The sequence below is a fragment of the Fundulus heteroclitus genome, chromosome 15 (assembly GCF_011125445.2).
Source record: "Fundulus heteroclitus isolate FHET01 chromosome 15, MU-UCD_Fhet_4.1, whole genome shotgun sequence".
Classification (NCBI taxonomy): domain Eukaryota; kingdom Metazoa; phylum Chordata; class Actinopteri; order Cyprinodontiformes; family Fundulidae; genus Fundulus; species Fundulus heteroclitus.
The window spans coordinates 9,434,800-9,455,563 of NC_046375.1; the positions used below are offsets into that span (position 1 = coordinate 9,434,800).

At 39.6% G+C, this 20,764-nt stretch overlaps 2 protein-coding genes across 2 annotated transcripts in view; both read right to left on the reverse strand.

Annotated features, from left to right (window-relative positions):
• The window catches only part of lin28b (lin-28 homolog B (C. elegans)), a 38,890-nt gene extending 34,004 nt beyond the window's left edge, over nt 1-4,886 (reverse strand). The window contains exon 1 of the mRNA XM_021318853.2: nt 4,320-4,886. Within this exon, the coding sequence (XP_021174528.2) occupies nt 4,320-4,341 (22 nt within the window). The 5' untranslated portion in view covers nt 4,342-4,886. The remainder of the gene's footprint in view (nt 1-4,319) is intronic.
• Nucleotides 4,887-8,426: 3,540 nt separating this feature from the next.
• On the reverse strand, nt 8,427-17,957 carry LOC105929556 (prolyl endopeptidase). The gene is made up of 14 exons (XM_012867396.3): nt 17,728-17,957; nt 17,361-17,435; nt 16,236-16,369; nt 16,008-16,138; nt 15,619-15,828; nt 15,309-15,430; nt 15,098-15,203; nt 14,641-14,832; nt 13,977-14,174; nt 11,869-11,972; nt 10,657-10,888; nt 10,429-10,560; nt 10,190-10,346; nt 8,427-9,391 (listed from the first exon to the last, which is right to left on the reverse strand). The coding sequence occupies exons 1-14, from the start codon at nt 17,863-17,865 to the stop codon at nt 9,097-9,099; spliced, it is 2,226 nt and encodes a 741-aa protein (XP_012722850.2). The 5' UTR covers nt 17,866-17,957; the 3' UTR covers nt 8,427-9,096.
• Between the last annotated feature and the right edge of the window lie 2,807 nt (nt 17,958-20,764).

Genomic DNA, 20,764 nt, shown 5'->3' on the forward strand with positions numbered 1-20,764 from the left:
AATTCGCAGGCTTGGCCCCTACCCCCAGCCCAGCCCAGCCCAGTCCAAAACCCACCCCCCACCAGCCCCCTTCGCGCAAAAAGGCCCTGTTTTTGAAGATGCTTGTGGTGGAGGCCTCTGCAGTCACCACAGAATTACGGTTGGGGTCACAGGGCTAGATACCAGTGTCAGATGTTATCCACTCACTCATATCCCCGACAAGAGCTTTCTGATCAGGAGAAGTCGGGGGAGATCACCTCTGTGCTGTTTACTGGTGTGTGATAGAGAATGAGACAGCGTGCACGGGGGCCATGTGTTCCTGGTTAAAAGGAGGTCTTTTTTTTTTTTTTTTTTTTAAAAAGGGAAAGGGAGATTTATGTACATTTCAAGACACATATGTCTAATGTTAGGTTGTTTCAATGGGGGGAAAAAAATAAACAAAACCCCGTTTAAAATAAATCTAGATCCAGAAAACATTTCCTCCAGTCAAGCATTAATGAAGCCCAACAATGGTTCTTTGCTCTATAATCAAAAGCAATTACTAGGACTCGGCTGACATGATGTAACACATTATTCTTTTTAATTTGCTCTCCCAAAATTGTACACTTGTACTGAAAAGGATTTCTTTTTTAGGAACATTACTCTCAAACTTCATGCCAGCCTTTATTATTATTTTCATCATTATTATTGTTGTTGTTATTATTATTATCATTATTTTGCATTTCGGAATACCTTAGGTTTTTGTTTGACACTTGACAAAAAGATTTTAATTTTAGCCTGACTCAGTTCTCCTGAAAGGAAAGAACCAGGAAGCTAAGGTTTCTTTGCATCAGCTGTTTAAGCTAAAATATTACAAAAAATATCTATATATAAGCTTTTATTTTCATTTAAGCAAGATCGGATTGTATCCCAAGATGGTAAAAAGAAAAAAACATAAACTGAAAGATTCACAGTAAACAGATCATCCTTTCTTGATATAAATTCTTACTATTATTAAAATGCCAGACTGCAATCTTAGATTTGGTTAAAACTCAGGATTGGTTTACTAAAACACCTGAAAACAGGTGGTTTAAGCTTTCAGATACACAGATAAATGCTAAGTCAATGATCCAAATCATCTCATTGACTTGTTATGTTTAGTTCTTGTCTTTCCAAGATTTTTCTTATCGTTCCTCCGTGTCATTATGAATTTAAAAAATTAAAAGCAAGACAGCTGTTCATGGAGTTGAAGGAAGATTGGGGAGAAACGGTTAGGTATTAAAAAGCTAAAGCTTTATCCTGCTGTTGAAACATCTCAAGACATTACGTGTCCTTTTTCTATTTATTCTCTTTGATTTCATGTGTACTAAGAAAACCTAATTTCATCCGTTCAGGATTTGCAAATTAAGAAGGACAATTAAATGTCGCACAACTGCAAATAGTTTCTGTTCCAAGAAATGACTGCTGCTGAACAAGAACCAAAATTATTTCAGGTATTTTCATATCCTCTGTGATTTTTATTTGAAGTTTTATGCCCACATTATTTTTTTGCAGCATTTATCTATTTTGTAAATACCAGTCAAATGAGACTGCTGTACACACACACACACACATATATATATATATCTACATATATATAATGAATGCTCTTAGTGCTGCACAGTCAAATTCCTTCATTGTGCATCCAATCGTGGCCAATAAAGCTGATTCTCACGACACTGCTTTACCTTTAACCAATGTGCAATATGCCCTCCACTGCTATCACAGTAAAACAGCCAACAGTTGTACGATCTGTTTAACATTACGCTGCTGTATACAGCAATCTAAAATGTCAACCTAATCGGGTACGCTGCCAGCATTCCATCTTGAAATGAAAAATGCCACTTTTCTGGACTTTAGTAAATTACTTTTTTGGTTTCTATTATTATTATTTTTTATGATTTTTAAATTTGCTTAAAAATTTGCTTTCTTCAATAAATGAATTGGGTTATCCAAGAGAAACATAAAAAGTTGTAATTTATAGCAGTTTGTTCTGTATTTATGGTGCTGTTGTTTTATTTCACAGTAAAACTGTTTTACAGTTTTGCAGTGTTTATTCCCTACTGCATGTTAGGTTAACATTCATTTTACTGAAACACAAAAAATACAAGAGCTGCTGGATCATTGCTGCCAGCAGGTTACTGCTATATTGCTTTTCTCAGCAGCGCATTGTATGCCAACTCACTTCACTGAGAGTTCGTCGATTGTGGAAAAAAAAAAAAAAATCTGCTGTTAAAATGAATGATAAAAAGTAAAATGATGCATATGATGAGATTTAGAACAGACATGTGTGGGAAGATGAAGCCTGGTTGTGCTCATGGAAATTTGCCATCTTACATTTGCGCATAAGGGGCGAGCAAAAATCTCTTTTTCTTTTCAGTCTGGCCAAGAGAATTTTGTTTTATCACGTACAAAACAGCAACAATTAGTTTACACGTCGCTTAACAATAATCGCCACTTATGGTGTTTTCACTGTTAGACAAACAGACGTGAATTACAACCTGAGAAAAAATGTTTTACAATTGTGATATTTTCCCCTTGAAGGGTTTGAAATAAAAATCCGTTACTTTTGTTTTTGTCTTTTCATATTTTAGGCCAGCTGGAAATCATAATTTATTGACCAGTAATAAACAGAACTGCAAGGATAAACTCTTTGGAAGCTGTAATCTTGACTATACAACAAGGTGCAAGGATGCACCTGGAAATGGGTGATGTTTTGGGACACTTCTGCATTTAAGGGCACCTGATAAACAAAGCCAGCCTCCTGAGTTGTTTGAATACCGACCTTCTGAGCAGACTTTGCACTCTATCACCCCAGCTAACCCCACCCAACCCCCACCCCTGCACCCTGCAGGATCCCAGAGGAAATTTGCCTTTTACCCATACGCTCCTGTCAATGTAGTTCAAAGGGTTCATTGAGCCCCGTGTCTCTTTCGTCCTTTTTAGGTGAGGGGTGTTGTTTTTTGTCGTTTACTTCATGCATTCCAGCTACTAATCCCTTACTTAAAAAAAAAAAAAAAAAAAAAACTTCAGAAGGAAGTGTAAACAGTAGGGACCAAGCAGGTCATCTGCCCTTTAAGGTGGATTTTATTTCAAGTAAGTAAGTGACTGATGTGTGAAGTCATTCCCATTCAGTATAAAGTTGCTTTAATAATTACATACTTAACTTCTAAGTCATAGCTTGTGTAAATTTACCTTCATGGAATTTAAAGCAAAAACATTTCTTTGACATATTAGGGAGGAAAAAGCTGGAGTAACAGCTGTTGCATTGTAATAAACATCGCCCTTTGATACGGCAACGGATTTCGTTAATTAATATTTAGACTCAACGAAAAACAATTACTCTGAGATCATAAAAGCACCAACAAAACAAACTAACTTGGGGAACTGTAGTTTTTATGTGTATGATTTAGTTTAGCACAACCCGTCTATCATAAAACTGCACGTTTGCAATCAAATCTGTACTTTTATTTATCTAAAAATTTAGATTGAATTTATAGGTTTTTTTTTATCAGCGTCGTTTTATAAATGCATCTAATGAATCAAACCAGATTTTGCGTTTAGTACACTAACGAACTGGATTTTGTTTAACCAAAAACAAAACATAACGCAAACAACGGGAGTTTCGGCGTGTAAATAAAGGCGTTGAAGATTAGTTTTAGCCCGACGTTAAAGCAAATATGTGAATGAATTGTCGGTGACGTCACGGGGAGGGGGTGGATGGCGGATGCGGCTCTCCACAAGGTGCGCAAAAAAGTCATTTTAAATGAAGAATTCCCGCGATCGCACGAAAATACTTGCTCGCGTCTCTCCGATTGAACATTTCATTATTATTTTTTCGGCTTTTCGTCACAGGAAATGAGCGGACCGTAGGGGCTCATTGCACTTCTTTTCGCTTGCACTTTTTGACGTCATGTCTACCGCTCAACAATCCATTCAGAGTGGGTTTCGCAAAAAAATATATAAAATAAAAAAAAATCTTCCTGGTTTACTTTTTCAATTCTTTAACCTATTTGGAGGTTTTAAATGGAGACCAAATCATGATTGATAATGTTCGCATCTGCCTTATAAATCTGATCTTTGAGTGTTTTCCCATATAAGGGCATGCGGTTTGGTTAAGAAAAAAAAAAGGTTCATTCTGGGCATGTGCGCGCATCTTTGCTTTTGACTGAAAACAGAAGATCTTCTTTATAACAGCAGGTCATTTCAGGTCATTGCGCCCAACTTCACACACATTTGGTGTGCATGGGTAGTTTTTTTTTAACTCCAAAGAATAAACTAAAATAAATAAAAAACAGCTGATAAAGTATTTCTGGACTCACCTGTAGGAGAGGAAGTAGACATGCTCCGTTTTTTTTTTTTTTTCCCCAACTCTGTGGATGAATGAGATTTGTGATCCCCGGCCGGACTTCTCTTGCGCGGATGCTTCAGTTTGAATCACATGTTTAGGCTGGCATTAACCTGCGCGCTACACTGGAGACAAATGACCGAGTGAAATCAAAGAGATTTTCCATGGATGAATATTTTATAGTGAGTCTGTAACACAAGCTGCGGCTGCGCGGCTGGCCGGGCAGATTTGTTGGAAACGTGCTACATTGGACCAGGAGGTGGCTGGCGGGCTGTGGCTCAGTACTGGGAAATCAGCTCCAAGATACTCCATATTCTCATTTCACCTCCAAACTTCTCCCAGTAGGGCTGATCTTCCATGCATGCTTGGAAGGCAACGCGGCTCAGCGCATGTTGCTCCTCAAACCACGAAGAGCCCCAGCTCATGTAGGGTTGAAATTGTGCATTCAGTATCATTCAAGAAGGAAAACGTCCTTATTCGAGATGTCCGCTCAGGAGGAGAAGAAGAAAATCCCTGTCCGACATCATCTACCTTTTAAACCATGTGGAATGTGTGGCCTCCCCCAACATGCTCCCAGTCTCCCCCACCCCTCTTTTTCCCTTGTTGATCATGATCCATACTTCACATCCCCCACTCAGCTCGTCCGCAATCAGCATTCAACCTCTCAGAGGGCTGCTTTTTCCTAGCTGAAGCAAGCATTTGCTCCATAATAGCACCAACAAAATAAAAATAAAAAAAATATCATGTAAGAAATCGTCCAAAAGCAATAGTAAGTTTTTATTTTATTTTATAAAACCACAAACTTTCCCAACTGATCAGTCATCTGCTGTCCAACGACTTAAGGTTATGTCTTTAAACTGCAGCAGCAAAACTCAGCTGCTTTCAGATCAGTAATAATGAAGTGGGAGATGGTGTCAATAGCGCCACCCGTCGGTTCAGCCTGTCAGTATCTGTTAATCGGATGGACGGATGGATGGATGGATGGACGGATGGATGACGGTTCCATATAAGTAGCTACTACTCTAAAACTGCTTTGAATAAAATTGATGGAGCACATGATGAAGATGTTCCACCACGCTCTGCCTTGCGACAAATCTATGATGTTGGGGGGGGGGGTTGGTTTGGGGAGAGGCGTCCTTTGCCAGAAAAGACAATTAGGAGCTTTATGTGGCTGTTGTCATGTGGTGGGAGTGAACCCGAGGACAAAGTGGCATATAAAAGTGGCGTGTTATGAAGGACGCACAGACAGACAATACATAAATAAACAGTGTAAGTAATGAGGTCGACACAGTATAAAAGAAGTATATATTATTAGAGTGGGGGCTGGGGGTGGGCTGGTCAGCTAATAATTAATAAGGCCCCAGCCATTTCCCCCCGGAGCCCCTTGGTGGCGCTAGTGTCTTGATGATGGCATTTCAGGGCACTTTAAGCTTCCGCCGAATAACATAGCATCCTTTTAAATGGCTCCAAGCGGCGCATTATTTATTTATTTATTTATTTATTTATTTATTTATTTATTTATCTTACATTAAGCGCCCCTTCCCTTACATTAGATTTTAATCCACATTAATGAAACCATGAGAGTGTCTAAACAAATGCAACAACTTGGTTCGCAATCCTGACTTTTAGTTAGAAAAGTAATGCGGTTGCATTAATGTCTCGGACGCCACCTAGTGGTCCACGCCCACACCACCACACACGTCCCCGAGGGTACGTGCGTGTGAGCACGGAGGTCGGGCTGCGACGCTTGTATTTATTTATTTAACCTTTTAATACGCAAAAGGTCGCTCCTGCTATTGGTTTCGAGGCAATAACACACGTTTCAAGTTTTTATTATTATTATTATTACTACTGGGAGCCGACAGACCAAAAAAGTCTCACCAACAGGTTTCTACAGCTTACAATTGTTTTGGAATGTTTAGTAATTACATTACAGCTGAATACCAATTGAAAATAATTATGATTCTGTGAGCCCTGAACTGCATACAGCTAATCATGTCTCTCTCAAAAAAAATATTTTTTTTTTTACACAAATACAGATTTCTTATGAAATGTATCAAAGATGGCGTTTGCAAATTTGCTGCTCCTTTAGTAGAGTAGCCTTTCAGAAATGAACCTGATATTTAGAGACCGTCTCCACCATTAACATGTTAAACTGTTCTGATCTTGATTGGTTACATTATGTTGCTATAAGAAGAGTAAGAGTTCATTCAGTTTTAACACAACACTTGAATGCTCTATGAGAAGTGAAAACAGTTCCTTTATTTACAATCAGGTCAAGTTTGGCCATGTTTAGAGGACACGTTGTTGCGATCCAAAGTATATCTTGATCCGGAAATGTTTTTTTTTAATATGTTTCACATCCTTTTTCTGGTTTCAGATTTAAAACAGTTTTACAATTCAATAGAATCAGACAGACACCAATATGATGTGCAAAGTGTTTTCATTAAGTTAATTATTCCAGTTTTACCAGAACAATAATAGTGTGTTGCACGCACTGTACAAGCACCTTACAATAGGAACACCAGTTTTATTTATTGAACATAGTTTTATCTTATTGGAGCCCCTTCTCACAAACTAAAGTTTTATTTTCTGTCTTCTTCTGGGATTAATAAAGTATTCTGATTGAAATTGCAAAGATTTTCATTTTGCATTTAAACTAAATATTTTTTTTTAAATGATCAATTTCACCAGAACACACAAACCTTCATGATTGTAACCTTTTCAGCCCTGAGTCATGATTCAGATTTCTAAAGTCTCCTTGTTTTAATAGGCATCAGAGAAAAAAAACAAGTCTGACGTATTTCAGCTTTATCCAAACGATAAAAAAAAAGAAAAAGAAAGAAATAGCTTTACAGTAGTTGCTTATCCTGGTTTAGCAAAGAAATCACCATTTTATAGAGGGGAGAATAAAATCACCAAGATGAGGAATTTTCTCATATCTTTTCCACTCCTTTTTAGGCCCAACTGTTTTTTACCCAGCTACTTTTCTCACTGACTGAAATGTTGGATAATAAAATAAAACATTTCATATAAACAATCTAAATTCTAACAGTAATTTCAGCGTTAAAAACATTAGAGTAGTAAACAGTTTAGTCTTTTTTGTTGTCGTTTTTAAATGTAACAATTGTGGCTAACCCCAACCAATTGTATATTGACACTGGGATGGTGCAGAGAAGTAAAACTGAAGGTTGTGAATTACAAAATAACCTAAAAGCAAGAATTCTCCAAATGTTTGTTTAACTCTGCAATTTACTTATTTAATGTGTAAATGGGATTTTCCTTTTCAGATCTCAGTGCAGAAACAAATGAAAAGGGTGTGTCGGTTTCATAAGAAATCTAAAAATAAGACTCTTTGCTTTGCCAAGCCTTTTTTCCCCCCCACCCACGTGAAAGTAGGACAAAAGCGTTGTCGTGAACATTAAGCATGTATGATCAGGAATCCTCAAGGGGGACCCTGTGTCGGACCACCCTCATGTGGTGCTCCTCCTCCACGTGTGGGGCTGGTTAAAAGGGCGGCTGGTGCCCCCTGCTGGTGGGTTAAATCATCGCAGGAGCAACAGGTGTACATGCTGCTCATGTCCTCGCCACCATGAAACCGTTGACTGAAAGGCTATGTGCAAACCCAGAGCACTTTGAAAAACATGAAAGGAGGGAGGAATGCGAGTTTTCTTCATTAATAGTTCAAAATGTCTGAATTTTGGATTATTTTTTTTAACCGCTCAGGTTATAGCACATGTGGACACCTTTCAGTAAATGAGATCCCCTGAAAAGATGATTTATTTCAGCAGCTTGATTGAATAAAAAAAAAAAAAAAAAACTCATATAGATTGATTAAACAAATAACGATTTCTATTGTGTCTGAAAATGTTTTTTATGGCTTACACCTAATTAACACCCCAAATAACAGCCTTATAAAAAGGGATTTTCAACCAAAACTATCAGTAATAAATACTTAAAATAAAACACATTGAATACAATGAATGTACGAGCTTCTTTCTGACTCGAATCACTGAAATTAATGAATCTTTTTCTAACCAAGATGCACCTGCATGTTCTCTACAGAATAAAAGAATATCAATCAGTCCTTAAAAAGTTTATTGTAGATCTGGCATTGTGTTTTGTTCCCTTTAACAGGGTAAACAATCAGCACAAGTCAAGAGGTAGAAAACTTTAGTTTGCAAAAAAAAAAAAAGAAGTTTGTAACCGATCTTTACACACACACCCAAACACACACACACACACACACAATCACATGGACACAAACACAAAATGTTATATCAGTAAATCTTCACACAAACATCAGCTTCGCTGTCTACTTGCAGTACACTCTCCCACACAACACTAAAGAACAGGGATATCATTCAGCACCCAGTGGGCTCCATCCTGTGCACAGAGATTTAAATAATACGCATCAGCTATGAAGCTCCTGGAGGACGTACAAACACACCTTAAATAAACATCTTACCTCAAGACTGCAATGGCTGACTGGAAATTCCTGGCCATAATGGCAGTAAAGAACTACAAATATGGCCCACGACCTAGAAGCTGTGTGAGCTGTTTGTTGTATAGGTTTTGTGCTGTTAAAACACTGACGGGCTTATGGTAAGAAACAAAAATATATATAACGGAGCTTGGGTAAACACTTTGGATTCATTAAACATCTCGTTTAAGATCATTTCAATAGTTGATAGAAACAGTCTTCTGAATTAGAGCAAAGGGAAACAAAGCAAACCGACATCAGGCTCATGTTATTTCACCCAGGACAGGTTGAGACAGCGGGCGATGAAGGCGTAGGTGTCAGCCACCTCCTGGATGACTTTGCTGGTGGGCTTGCCGGCTCCGTGGCCCGACTTCGTGTCCACCAGGATGAACAGAGGGTTGGTCTGCTTGGCGCTGCGGCCGACGAGGTGCTGCAGGGTGGCGATGTATTTGAGCGAGTGCAGGGGCACGACCCGGTCGTCGTGGTCTCCTGTCAGCAAAAGCACCGCAGGGTACTGGACGCCGTCGCCCTCTGGGACACGGATGTTATGTAAAGGGGAGTATCTGGGGAGTTGGAAAGGACTGGTTTTTAATAACTGGAAAGAACTACTTGGAGTATCATCAGTAAAAGCAGTAAAAGTCAAAACTATCTATCACTATATTGCAATAACAGAAGGAAATGTATTCAATCATCACAAGAGGTAAGACTGTAAAGTAACAAAAGGACTCCTACTACAAAAATAGCTTAATTATTAACCATTGTTTTTTAGGGATCTTCATAGTTTTACATGTTGGATACATTTCACAAAACCGTCTACCCAAAAACCCGAAGGAGAGAAGAACACAATAAAAAAAGAAGATGGAAGGACATGAAGGAGGGATACAAGGAAGGTAGAAAGGAAGGAGGACAAAAAGGGGTGATGGGTAACAAGTGAATAAGAAAGAATGTGAGGAAAGCAATAAAGATACTATAAAGTAAGGAAGGAAAGAAGGAAGCAAGGATGGATTGGAGGAATAAAGGAAGCAAGGAAGGAGAGAAGAAAAAGGGTTAAATAGGAAGGAAAGGAATCATGTGCACACTGGCAAATGGCGAACAAAATGAAAATAAAGGTTGCATGAAAAAAAAAAAAAAGGAAAGAACACCTTTAACACCTTCATTTTAATCAAAATACTTGTGTTTCCAGCTACAGCAGCATTAAAGTCTAGGGTTCTATGTAGTTTCTATGTGTTTAAAGGTATATAGCCATGTTATATGCCTATACCAAAAAGACCAAATTGCAGCTGATTATGATAAAATAACGCCATATACTCCATGTGTCCGTCTAGAAAGACGGATGGAGAACGCCGGCCGGGAGCACTTACTTAATGAGCCACTCAAACTGCTCTTTTTCTTCTGAACAGCCGAAATCTGTGGTCCACGCGTGGCCGATGGTGAACTTGTGGAACTTCAGCATGTCCATGACGCCCACCTGGGCGACGGCGCAGCCGAACAGCTCGGGCCGCTGGTTCACGCAGGCCGCTGAGGGAGAACGGGCTCCGTTAAACAAGTCCTTCACTGCCAAAGTCTACCAAAAACCCCGTCCGGTCTGGAGCATACGCACCAACAAGCAAGCCGCCGTTAGAGCCTCCGTTTATGGTTAGCTTGGAAGGAGACGTGTAGCCCTCCTTGATGAGATACTCAGCCGCGCACTGGAAGTCTGTGAAGCAGTTCTGCTTGTGTGCCAGCATGCCAGCTGAAGAGGAAGCCCGAATGCGTCACCGTGATTTTAAACATCTACACCAACAGGTTGGAAGATATTAAACCGCCAGGCCACCTTTGTGCTACCCACCTTTGTGCCAGGTCTCCCCGTACTCCCCGCCTCCTCTGATGTTGGCGACAGCCAGAACACCTCCCAGGTGCCTGACGAAGATGAGTCGGGAGACGCTGTAGCTTGGCGTGATGGAGATGTTAAAGCCGCCGTAGCCGTACAGAAAACCTGGATGGGAGCCGTCCAGTTTGATTCCTTTCTTGTGCACGATGAACATGGGGATCTGCGTGCCGTCCTTGGAGGGATAGAAGATCTAACAAAATACAGGAAATGAAACTGTGAGGTGGTGGAGGAGAAGAAGAAGGAAAAAAAAAGCAGCCCCAAGGAGGGCACGGTGTTCTGTGTCCTATTCTGGGCCCGTCCCAAGCCCGGATAAATGCAGAGGGTTGCTTCAGGTACGACATCCCGAGAGATGATGCACCTTGTTTTAGACATTATGTTAACCAACTAAAACGTAATTTGACCATTGATATAAACTAATTTGTCTTATTTTTATTAAGTATATATATAAAAAACATACATACATACACTGTAATGCATAAAAGAGGTCAGCATACAGCTTTTTTTCAACAAACTTTGAAGTTTAACAGGGCAGGTTTTGAACTGATGAACTTAAAGTGTGGCTCAAACCTGAGTGAATGCACCGTAGCAGCTTGCTGCTCTTGAACAGGAAATTAGATTTTCAACAGGTAACTGGAAAACTGAGTGTATGATAGAATGGTTGCTGTTTTATCTTTTCGGAAATACTACGCAGCCTTTGGAAAACCCAGAGTTAAGGTATGGACCTACATTCCCAAAGAAATAAACAAAGAAAACCATTTACAGTATCTAATGCCGAACAACGCTAATCACTAATAAAACGGTGCTGTAATATTTGTCTTCTTTGTAAAATAGCATAATCTGTAAGTTACGGTTCTTTATCATGAAACAGAAACACTTAATTTGTTAACAATAGTTCAAAGCTTTACTAAAAAATGTGAAATCACATCTCGAATTACTTCAGTCTTAATTGGCATGACCTGAAATTCTGTTGATTTAAGAAATTAAAGCAGCTATTTAAGACAGAACTTAAAAAAAAAAGAGAAACATAAGAAACATGGTTGTAAGTTTAGCAGTCTAAAAACAGTGGGGCTGTTTGATGTTATATTTGATCAACTAATAATTAAGATTACATTTTGGACTTTCAATATGTATCCAGATCTAAATAAAGACAACCTCCTTAAATAACGTTACCTGGGTTGTTTGGTAGTCCGCAGGGGTGAAGCCTTTGACGGTGACCTCTCTGAAGACGTGTGGCTGCAGTGGCTCCTTAGTTAGGTCACAATGGTAGATGATAGCTGGGTGAGGAGGGAAAAGCAGCACTTAATGCGTTTCTGAATTACTAGCAAAGCAAGTGGGAAGATTATTTCTATTTGTGGTTTAAATTATCAAGTAATTTGTTTGATGTCTAAATGAGCTATTTTTATAGGAACTACAGGTTTCTAATTTTTTTTTTCTTCCTCTTTTGGTGATATGTGGAAATATAAATAACAAACAATTTTATTTTATTTTTAGAGACAGTCAAGGCTAATAAGACGACTATTATAATGGCTGGGACTGAGGTAAATTGGACGTGCTGCGCTCTTCGGCAACACGTTTGCCATAATCGCCTCACTAATATCCACTGTCCGTGGTGCTGAATATATAAATATAACTCAATTCTAAACAATCGAGTCTTGGGTTACTACTGTAAAGCTTTAATTTATCAAAACACCAAAGCATGCCAAACCAGTACAATAATTACACAAGCAGAGTAGAGTGGCAAACATGCACATTAGTTCACCAGTTATATTTAATTTTATAAACAACACAGTTACAACTGTGTTGAAGAACTAATGTGCATATTTGCCACCCTGCTCACTATTACACTCCTTTTTAATTGAGTAATTTGGTCTTTATGGAAATGGTGCAGCCCATCTTTTAATCTAGATCAGTTCAGCTGAGAACTTCTGCTTCATATCGATATGCACAAATTGGCCAATCTGACCTTTACATTTAAGCTGGGCATACACTGTACGATGTTTTGCCCTTTTTGGGCCGATTCTTTAGTGGTGCGAGAATTTTTTTGGATCTGGCCGAGTTTCAGCTGCATAGTGCGTCCTGTAGTATATAGGGGGTAACGGGGGGCGATTAGCCTCTCACGATCACCTCCTGGACAGGAGTCGTACGGTCGGATGAAAATCAAACATGTTTGAAATACAGTCGTGAGTGATTGTGATCGCATCCTGCTGTTGAAGCAGAGCTACAAGCGTCTACGAGCCAATTTCCCCCAAGCTCGCGCACTGCACATGTGCAAACTGGGGAATAATTCTTCTTCCTCTCAGACAAAAACATAGGAGTGGATACAAGCACGGCAGCGGTACGACGTAGGGTTGCACAATTAATCGCATTTGCAATAAAATCGCAATTAAAAAAAACAAAAAAAAAAAACACACACAATTTCCAAATCACAGATGTCTGCAATTTTTTGCTATGTAACAATGGAAAAAACGCGTCCTTTAGGTGTCGGTAATATGTTTAAAGTGGATTTGCCTCCACATGGAAGGGAAGATAGTTGCAGCAGTGAGATAATCTAATTTTATTACATGTTTTAGAGTTTATATAATCATACTTTTTTTTACCAGAAACTTTCAGGAATCTCACCATGACATTAAATACTGGTCAATCAGTTTAATACATAGACTTGCTTGTTGGTTGCACTTTATGTTCAACCAGGATTGATGTCCAAATCAATTAAAAGCTGTTCTCTTGAATAATATTCTGATTAATAAAAACATTAAAAGTTCTTCTTTTAAATAGTCCTTGTTTACAAACATCTTTATCTAGAGGGCATTTTTGTTGCTTCTGGTTAATGCAGAGAAAAGTCAAAATCAAATTGCAATTTTGGTTGAAATATATCGTAGGCAGAACGCAATCATTTCTGCTCCGCACAGCGATGAAACAGATTCATTTATTGTTGTATATATTTAAAAAGACCTGATAAATTAAACTGGAAAAAAAATGATCACATTAAACTGCAATCGCAATATTAAATTAAAGAAATCGCAATGAGATTATTTTTTCAAAATCGTTCAGCCCTAGTCCGACATGCGGTTTTTGGACGTACAGTGTGAGCAGTCAGATCGCATCAGAGCATCGGGCTCTACAGTGTAAGAGCAGAAATGGTGAGCTGTGAACTTTTAAACCCGGTGGTTTCGTCGTACAGCTTGAGCTGTATCTGAGTACAATGATTGAAAATGTTCAGCCAACTGGCTGCTAGAAGTATACAATGTGATCATTGATAACATCATGGCGTCCTGTACCTGGAGATAGAAAAGAGGTGAAATAGTAGAAGATCTCAGAATCTCTCTTCCGTCCTGTAAAGCCCACTATAGAGCCAACATCCAGAGGGAAGGTCCGCAGCTCCTCGCCTGAGCTCAGACGGTACATCTTTAACACATTCTTCACATCGTGGAGGAAACACACAAACAGATAGCTGGAGTGTGTGCAGGTGGCAAATACTGCGGGAAAACAAGCACAAGAAGGGTCTTAGCATCTCGGGATTAGTTTATATCAACCTTTCAGTGCCTCGCATAACGAGTCACATCATTTATCACATTTGTCAACAGCCAACTTCAGTGTATTTTATTGGGATCATGTGTGATAGATCAACACAAAGTAATGCAGAACTGAGTGGTACAAACAGGACACATTGTTTTTAAAATGTACAAAAAAGTCTGAACTGTGGAGGGTGGGTTTGTATTCTGTACTCTTTACTCTGGTACCCCTAAATAAAATCTAGTTCAACTAAACCAAAGGCCTTCAGATCCAACTGAATGTTACTTTTATTTTATTTTTTATTTATTCTTATTGACTTCCTCCGACTTGAGAGTTATGCACAGCTTGATGCTGGTCTATGACAACAATCCTAGTAAAACACGCTGAAGTGTGTGGCTGTGATGAGGCAGCAGCGCTCCAAAAGCTCACCAATAACATCTTTGTCATGTTGAGGGATAAGCTCCTTCCACTTTCTCTGATCAGGGGCGGCAAAGTCGATGTTGATGAGTCGGTAGCGTGGGGCGTCTAAATTGGTCTTAAAAGTAAACAACGTTCCCTCATTGGTCACGTATTCGTACTCCGCGTCAAAGTTGTCAATTAACTTTATCCATGGCAAAAGTCCTAAACATACAAGGTTTATTTTAAGTGCTGCACAAAATGCAAAACCATAAAACAAATGCAACGGTTGTCATTCAAGCAGACAAAACTGGGCAAACGTTTTCTAATATGACGTCTCTTTGCTGTTTAAAAACATTAGAATAGCTCAAGGAAAAGAGTTTGATCAAGCAAGAGTTACAGACTGTTTTTCTTGACCAAAAAGAAACAAAGGAAACATTCTTGGATAGTATTTTAACTATTGATTAAAATAAAAAAAAACAAGACGTACCTGTGATGCCCTGAGGAGTCGTCTGCAGGTCACAGTACCACAGTCTATTGACCGGATCGCAGCCTTCTCTGATGGACAGCAACACGTAGCGCCCATCATCCGATACCTGCAAATATTCCCCCATCACTGAGCGCCGCCTTCAACATCAATCAGCACTGCTAATCTGTTGAAGTAATTTTTCTTGCTCGCACGAGGGGAACTGGAGGCCTACCTCGGCCCCACACATCCATTTGGGGTGGTCGGGAAATTCGGCACACAGCACGTCCTCAGACTGCGGAGTCCCCAGGATGTGATAGTAAAGCTTCTGATGCAGATTTGTGGAGGTCTCGGTGCCTGGGATGTACAATACGACATTACCCAGAAGTAACAGGACCGAACGGTGGAACATGTTATTAAAAACCTATCAGACTAAAACAACAACAGGCCAAATTAGCTACTAAAGTCTCTTTAAAGTTTCATTCCTAAACCACCCATCTCAGATGGTGTCAGTAAATCGGTGCCAACTAATTTCCCCCCCTCACCGTCACTTTTGCCTTCCTGGTCAGGGTATGAATTGTAGAAAAGCCCCTTCCCGTCATGAGTCCAGGACATGCAGCTAAACTTGACTTGCTCCAGGCGGTCATCCAGAAGCACGGCGCCCTCCACCCGCAAGAAGTGGATCTCTACCCAGTCGGAGCCGCTGGCGCTGGTGCCGTAGGCCAGGAACTCTCCATCCTCCGAAAACGCATAGCCTTGGTCACGTCAGAGGTGGAACACAGAGAATTTGAACAGGCTGGTTCATTTCAAGCTTCAACTAAACGAAAAGCAATGCCATTCCAGACGAACAAAACAGCCATTTTCGTTTTATTACTAACAAAAGACACGCCGGATTAACCCGTCTGAATCAAGTGAGACAATTTTCAATGAATACCTCGGAGAGCAACGGTCCCGTCGTCCGAAAACGTGTTTGGATCTAAGAACACCGTGGGTTCGGCATCCAAACTCTCCTGCACGTACATCACGCTCTGGTTCTGGAGGCCCGTGTTGTAAAAGTGAAAGTACCTAAAAACACGGAGGGTGGGGAAAAGCGTCATGGGACCCGTCCCGTCAGAGTGAAGATTTATACATTTTGTTGAATATCGTCGCAGATTTTCGTCACCTGTCTCCCCTCTTAAACGGACAGCTATACTTTGGGTAGTCGTACAGCTCAGTCATGCGCTCCTTGAAGAGATCCCGCACCTCGCACTGTTCTAAAAACGGCAACGTCAGCTGGTTCTGAGCGTTGACAAAGGCCTGGTGAGAGAGAAAGGGGTTCACACATTGACGATTTATTCATATATCAGTTAAAGCAACCTAAACAGGTTTTTTTTTTTTTTTTTGGAAGACAAAAGGGACAAAGCATAAGGTTTTAATTGCTGACATCAACAAACTGTAAAGATAAAGCTTTTAATAAACCATCGGACTTAACGTTTAATTTCCCTTCCCCCTTGAAGGCTGGATTTATGGAAAAGACTCACAAATGAGCTGAAAGAACATAAAATATTAAAGAGATTGTATAAAAGTGTGAAGAAGAAAAGGGTTTGAAAAATAAAACAAAAAGAGAACTAGTGTCCGTAACCATTTTGTTCATCTTTTACTTGAATCTTGCTAATTATGAATACTTTTATTTATTTTATTTACTGATGATGACCAGTGAGAAGGCTGTTAAGAATTTATAGCTCAACGCTTCTGTATTCGCCCTGTTTTATTTGTCTATCTGGATTTCTTGCATATTAGAGATTCTTGTTTTTGAGTATTTGCTGTTTTTATGGATCCCTGTCATCATCACTGTTGGGTTGCATTTTATTTCTCTTTCTAGTAGGTAGGAATAGGAAAATCTTAAAAACAGGAAAGAAATCTAAAACAAACAGCTTTGTAGAAACCTGAGTTGGCCAAGAGAGCTGCAGTCAGTCTTGCATCTTTATTAGCAGCTAGTTTTAAATAATGATAAAATGAAAAAAAAATACTTTATATTTTATAAAGTGGAAACTTGATCTCAGTCAGCCTGACTTCTGACAAACTGACGACCACAGGTTTGCGGCACCTGTTCTGACTTGATCAGCAAATCTCGCGATGGCTACTATTTAAAGAAATGTTAAAGCCCACTTAAAGGAAATCGCGTGTGATGACTTAAAATGTTACTAACACTTTAATGTGTGAAAGTGGCAGCTCGTTGCTTTTTTTTTTTTTTTTTTTTTTTAAAGCACTTCCTGTGACTGACTGGGGGCGCCAGGACTAAATGTACCTGCGTCTTCTCACTGTCGGGATCTTCCAGCCAGCTGTACGGATCCGGCACTTTGCAGCCATGGTAGTCATCCACCTGAACACAGCAACAATAAAGACACAGCTAGCTAGTAGTCAGGTGCGGGGCATCATAGAAAATAATGTGCTCATTCGATAAAAATAATTATTATCCCGTCTAAGTAAATGTGCAAGTTGTTTACTTTATTATCAACTTATATTTTATTCATCAGCTCCGGAAGCCTGGTTTCAGTCGCCTGGCTAAGCTAGCTAGCATGCTAACAAAGCGACCGCCAACTGGAATGAATGAACCCCCACAGTGATTTAGCTAGTCGGGCTAATGGCTCATAGCGGACCCCCCTTCTACTTACGACAGCCTCGTCGCGGTAAGCCTGGGGATACTGGAAGGGCATTTTGGAGGTCAGTTTTCGACAATGACGCAGCACACAGGGGAGACGCAGAGACTGTATCAGAGGCTTCGAGATGACTATGCGGAGCCTGTGAATCATCCACTCGTACCGGGGGGACCGTTTGCCGGAGATGCGCCGCCGTTCGCACACAGTCAACGAGCCGCGCGGTCGGTTGCTGCGCCGTCACCTCACGTTTGACATCGCCCCCTAGCGGCAGGAAATATAAACACAACTGCTAAGATATTTATTTATTTATTTATTTATTTATTTATTTATTTATTTATTTATTTATTTATTTATTTATTTATTTATTTCAACCTGTGTGTGGTTGGTGTAAAGTACAATCATATATATCTATTTTGTCTCTTGATTAAGAACATTTTAAAATTACACACGAGCACTGGTGAGGACCGTGATCTCTCCTTCAGAAATACTCTGATGACTTTAGTGATGACGAGGCACGTCACCGCGCAGGGTGCAGGGAACTGACGGAACACCTTTTGCATTCTTTTACTTCTGTATCTCGAACATCGAGAAGATGAGAGACAACGAGGGAGGCAACGCGACGCTGGATCTTAACTAAAAGCAACGTTAGAAGGGTTATTCGACCTGATAACAACTCACGTTTCAGTCTTTCAACGTGAAAACCAAGCACGTAATTTTTCTATATCATCAACCTTCTAGGGACTGCAGATGGATATTAGGGACTAATTCTGATACATTTACATGATGGACCAAAGTACTGAAATCGATTAATATGCGTTCTCCCTTTAATAAAGATAATAACAGTAATAATATTAATGACAAAACTACTATTACTAATTCTACTACTATCGCTAATAACTTGGTCTTAGCCAAATCTTTTAAAATGTAAATAAAGATAAATAAAGATAATAACGGTAATAATAACAACAACAATAATAATAATAATAATAATAATAATAATAATAATAATAATAATAATAATAATAATAATAATGACAAAACTACTATTACTACTACTATTACTAATAACTTTTCTTAGCCAGGTATTTTCAAATGCAAACAAAGCAGTAAAACAGGTTGCTGTGATCCACACAACTGTGATAGTGAGATACCCAAATCACTGAGTTTCAGGTCTTTTGAATCAGATTTGAAAAGGAACTTATTCATCTCCAGTCTATGCAAATTGACAAATCATTTAAATATTTAATTCCTCTGATGGAGCAGTTGACGAGTTTGAACAGTGAACATGGAGTGTTTTAAGCCTATCCACATTTGAGCCGGATACCCATTTTTGTTACAAATGGATAAAATATTTCACAAATCGAGACTTAACACTTAAGTAAAAATATAAAACCAAAACTTAAGAATAACAGACTGTATAGTACAGGCAAATTGACAAGACATGAAACAATACTGGTCTACATTATGCAGTTTTCTGTCTCAATCTGGAACTAATATTAAAAAATAACATACAATCTTCTACTTCATAATATGTACTGTATATTTTGGACCAGAGAAGATCAAAGCGGTGTCCCACCATGATTTCCTCCAGTGCTGATACTGTACCACTAGGGGGCACCAATTCCTTTTTGACTACATATTCAAAGAACCAAACAGAAAACGTGTTTCTACTTTCTGAGTACATTTTTTATTTTATGTAATGTATTTATTTTTTGAGGGGACATTCATTTGAGCGCTTGTGCCGCTCCCAGGTCTAACGACACCCTTTGCAGTGAGCCACATTGCCTCTATCAAAAGCTACAAACAGTGGAAATTGCTTTTGCTTCCCTTCTCTACAGCCATCAGTTAGTGCAGCTGCCTCAGGACCCGATGACTCAGAGAAACTAAACAAACTGGATAGCTATCTGTGCTCGGAACTATAATAGAACTCTCAAACCACTTCATGGTAAAAAAAAAAAAAAGTAGAAAGTTACTCAATCTTCTCAACACAACAAGCAACACCTCTGACTGAACATCACTATGAACCAGCCGGGTTTTCTCAGTAAGACCTTTTATGCTTGTTCTAGGTTGCTTTCTTTCTAGGAACGGTACAAAAGTTCTTTCCTGCCCTCCGAACTGGCCTAATGTCACATAGGCTTTTATAGTGACAACTTGCCTTTATGCCCTATGCCCTTTAAGCCCTCGTGTATTTACATGACAACATCAGGTTGTCAAGTAAGTGACTTAATAGGAAGACACAAATGAAAACTGATTATTGAAAGCAAGCCAACCTACGGATGGGACAGTGGATGTTGTGCCCTTTCGGGGTTAAAAGTTTTAAAAATGTTGCAGGGTATCCGTAATGTTGACAGGTCACCCGGGTCCACTGAGAATCTCCATCACTGCTCTTATCTGTCTGACAAGTGCAGTGCAGGAGAGAGGTCAGCCCCTCAACTCCTCTTTCTTTCTGCTCATCATCCTCCCCTCCCTTCCTTCCTCCGCTTCTTGCTTAATCAATCAGTGCTGAATTGGCCGTCATTATCTCCGGCAGCTGCTCTCGCACAATAAAACGTAGGAGAGCAGGGGCGGTTCTAGACCAAATTTACCAGGGGGGCCAAGGTGGGGCCAGTGTTTTTTCACAGGGGCACAGAACAAAAAAAATTAAAAACAATAAAACGGCAATATTTAACTGTGTAATAATATTAAGTGAGTCACTTGTGGCTCTGGAACTGCAGGTTTCAGACCCCTGATCTAGCAGTTGAAAACTTTGCCCCCTGCTCAATACGGCTAAAGCTAAATGTGAAACATTTTAAGTTTTAAATTCTTTTTAGAGTAAAGCTGTATAGGTAAAAAATAATATTGGTCAAAGTGACCAATCAGTTATGGTTTCTTTGCCATTGCAAATAATTATGAGAAGTTTATTTAACATCATGCTTTTAGTACAGGAGCCATAACAGAGGCCAGGGCCATTTCTACAGGGGCATGGGCCCCTGTTGGCCCCTGTCTAGAACCGCCCCTGTAGGAGAGAATACGGCGTACAGCACACATAACTTTGAGAAGGTAAAGGCCTCCT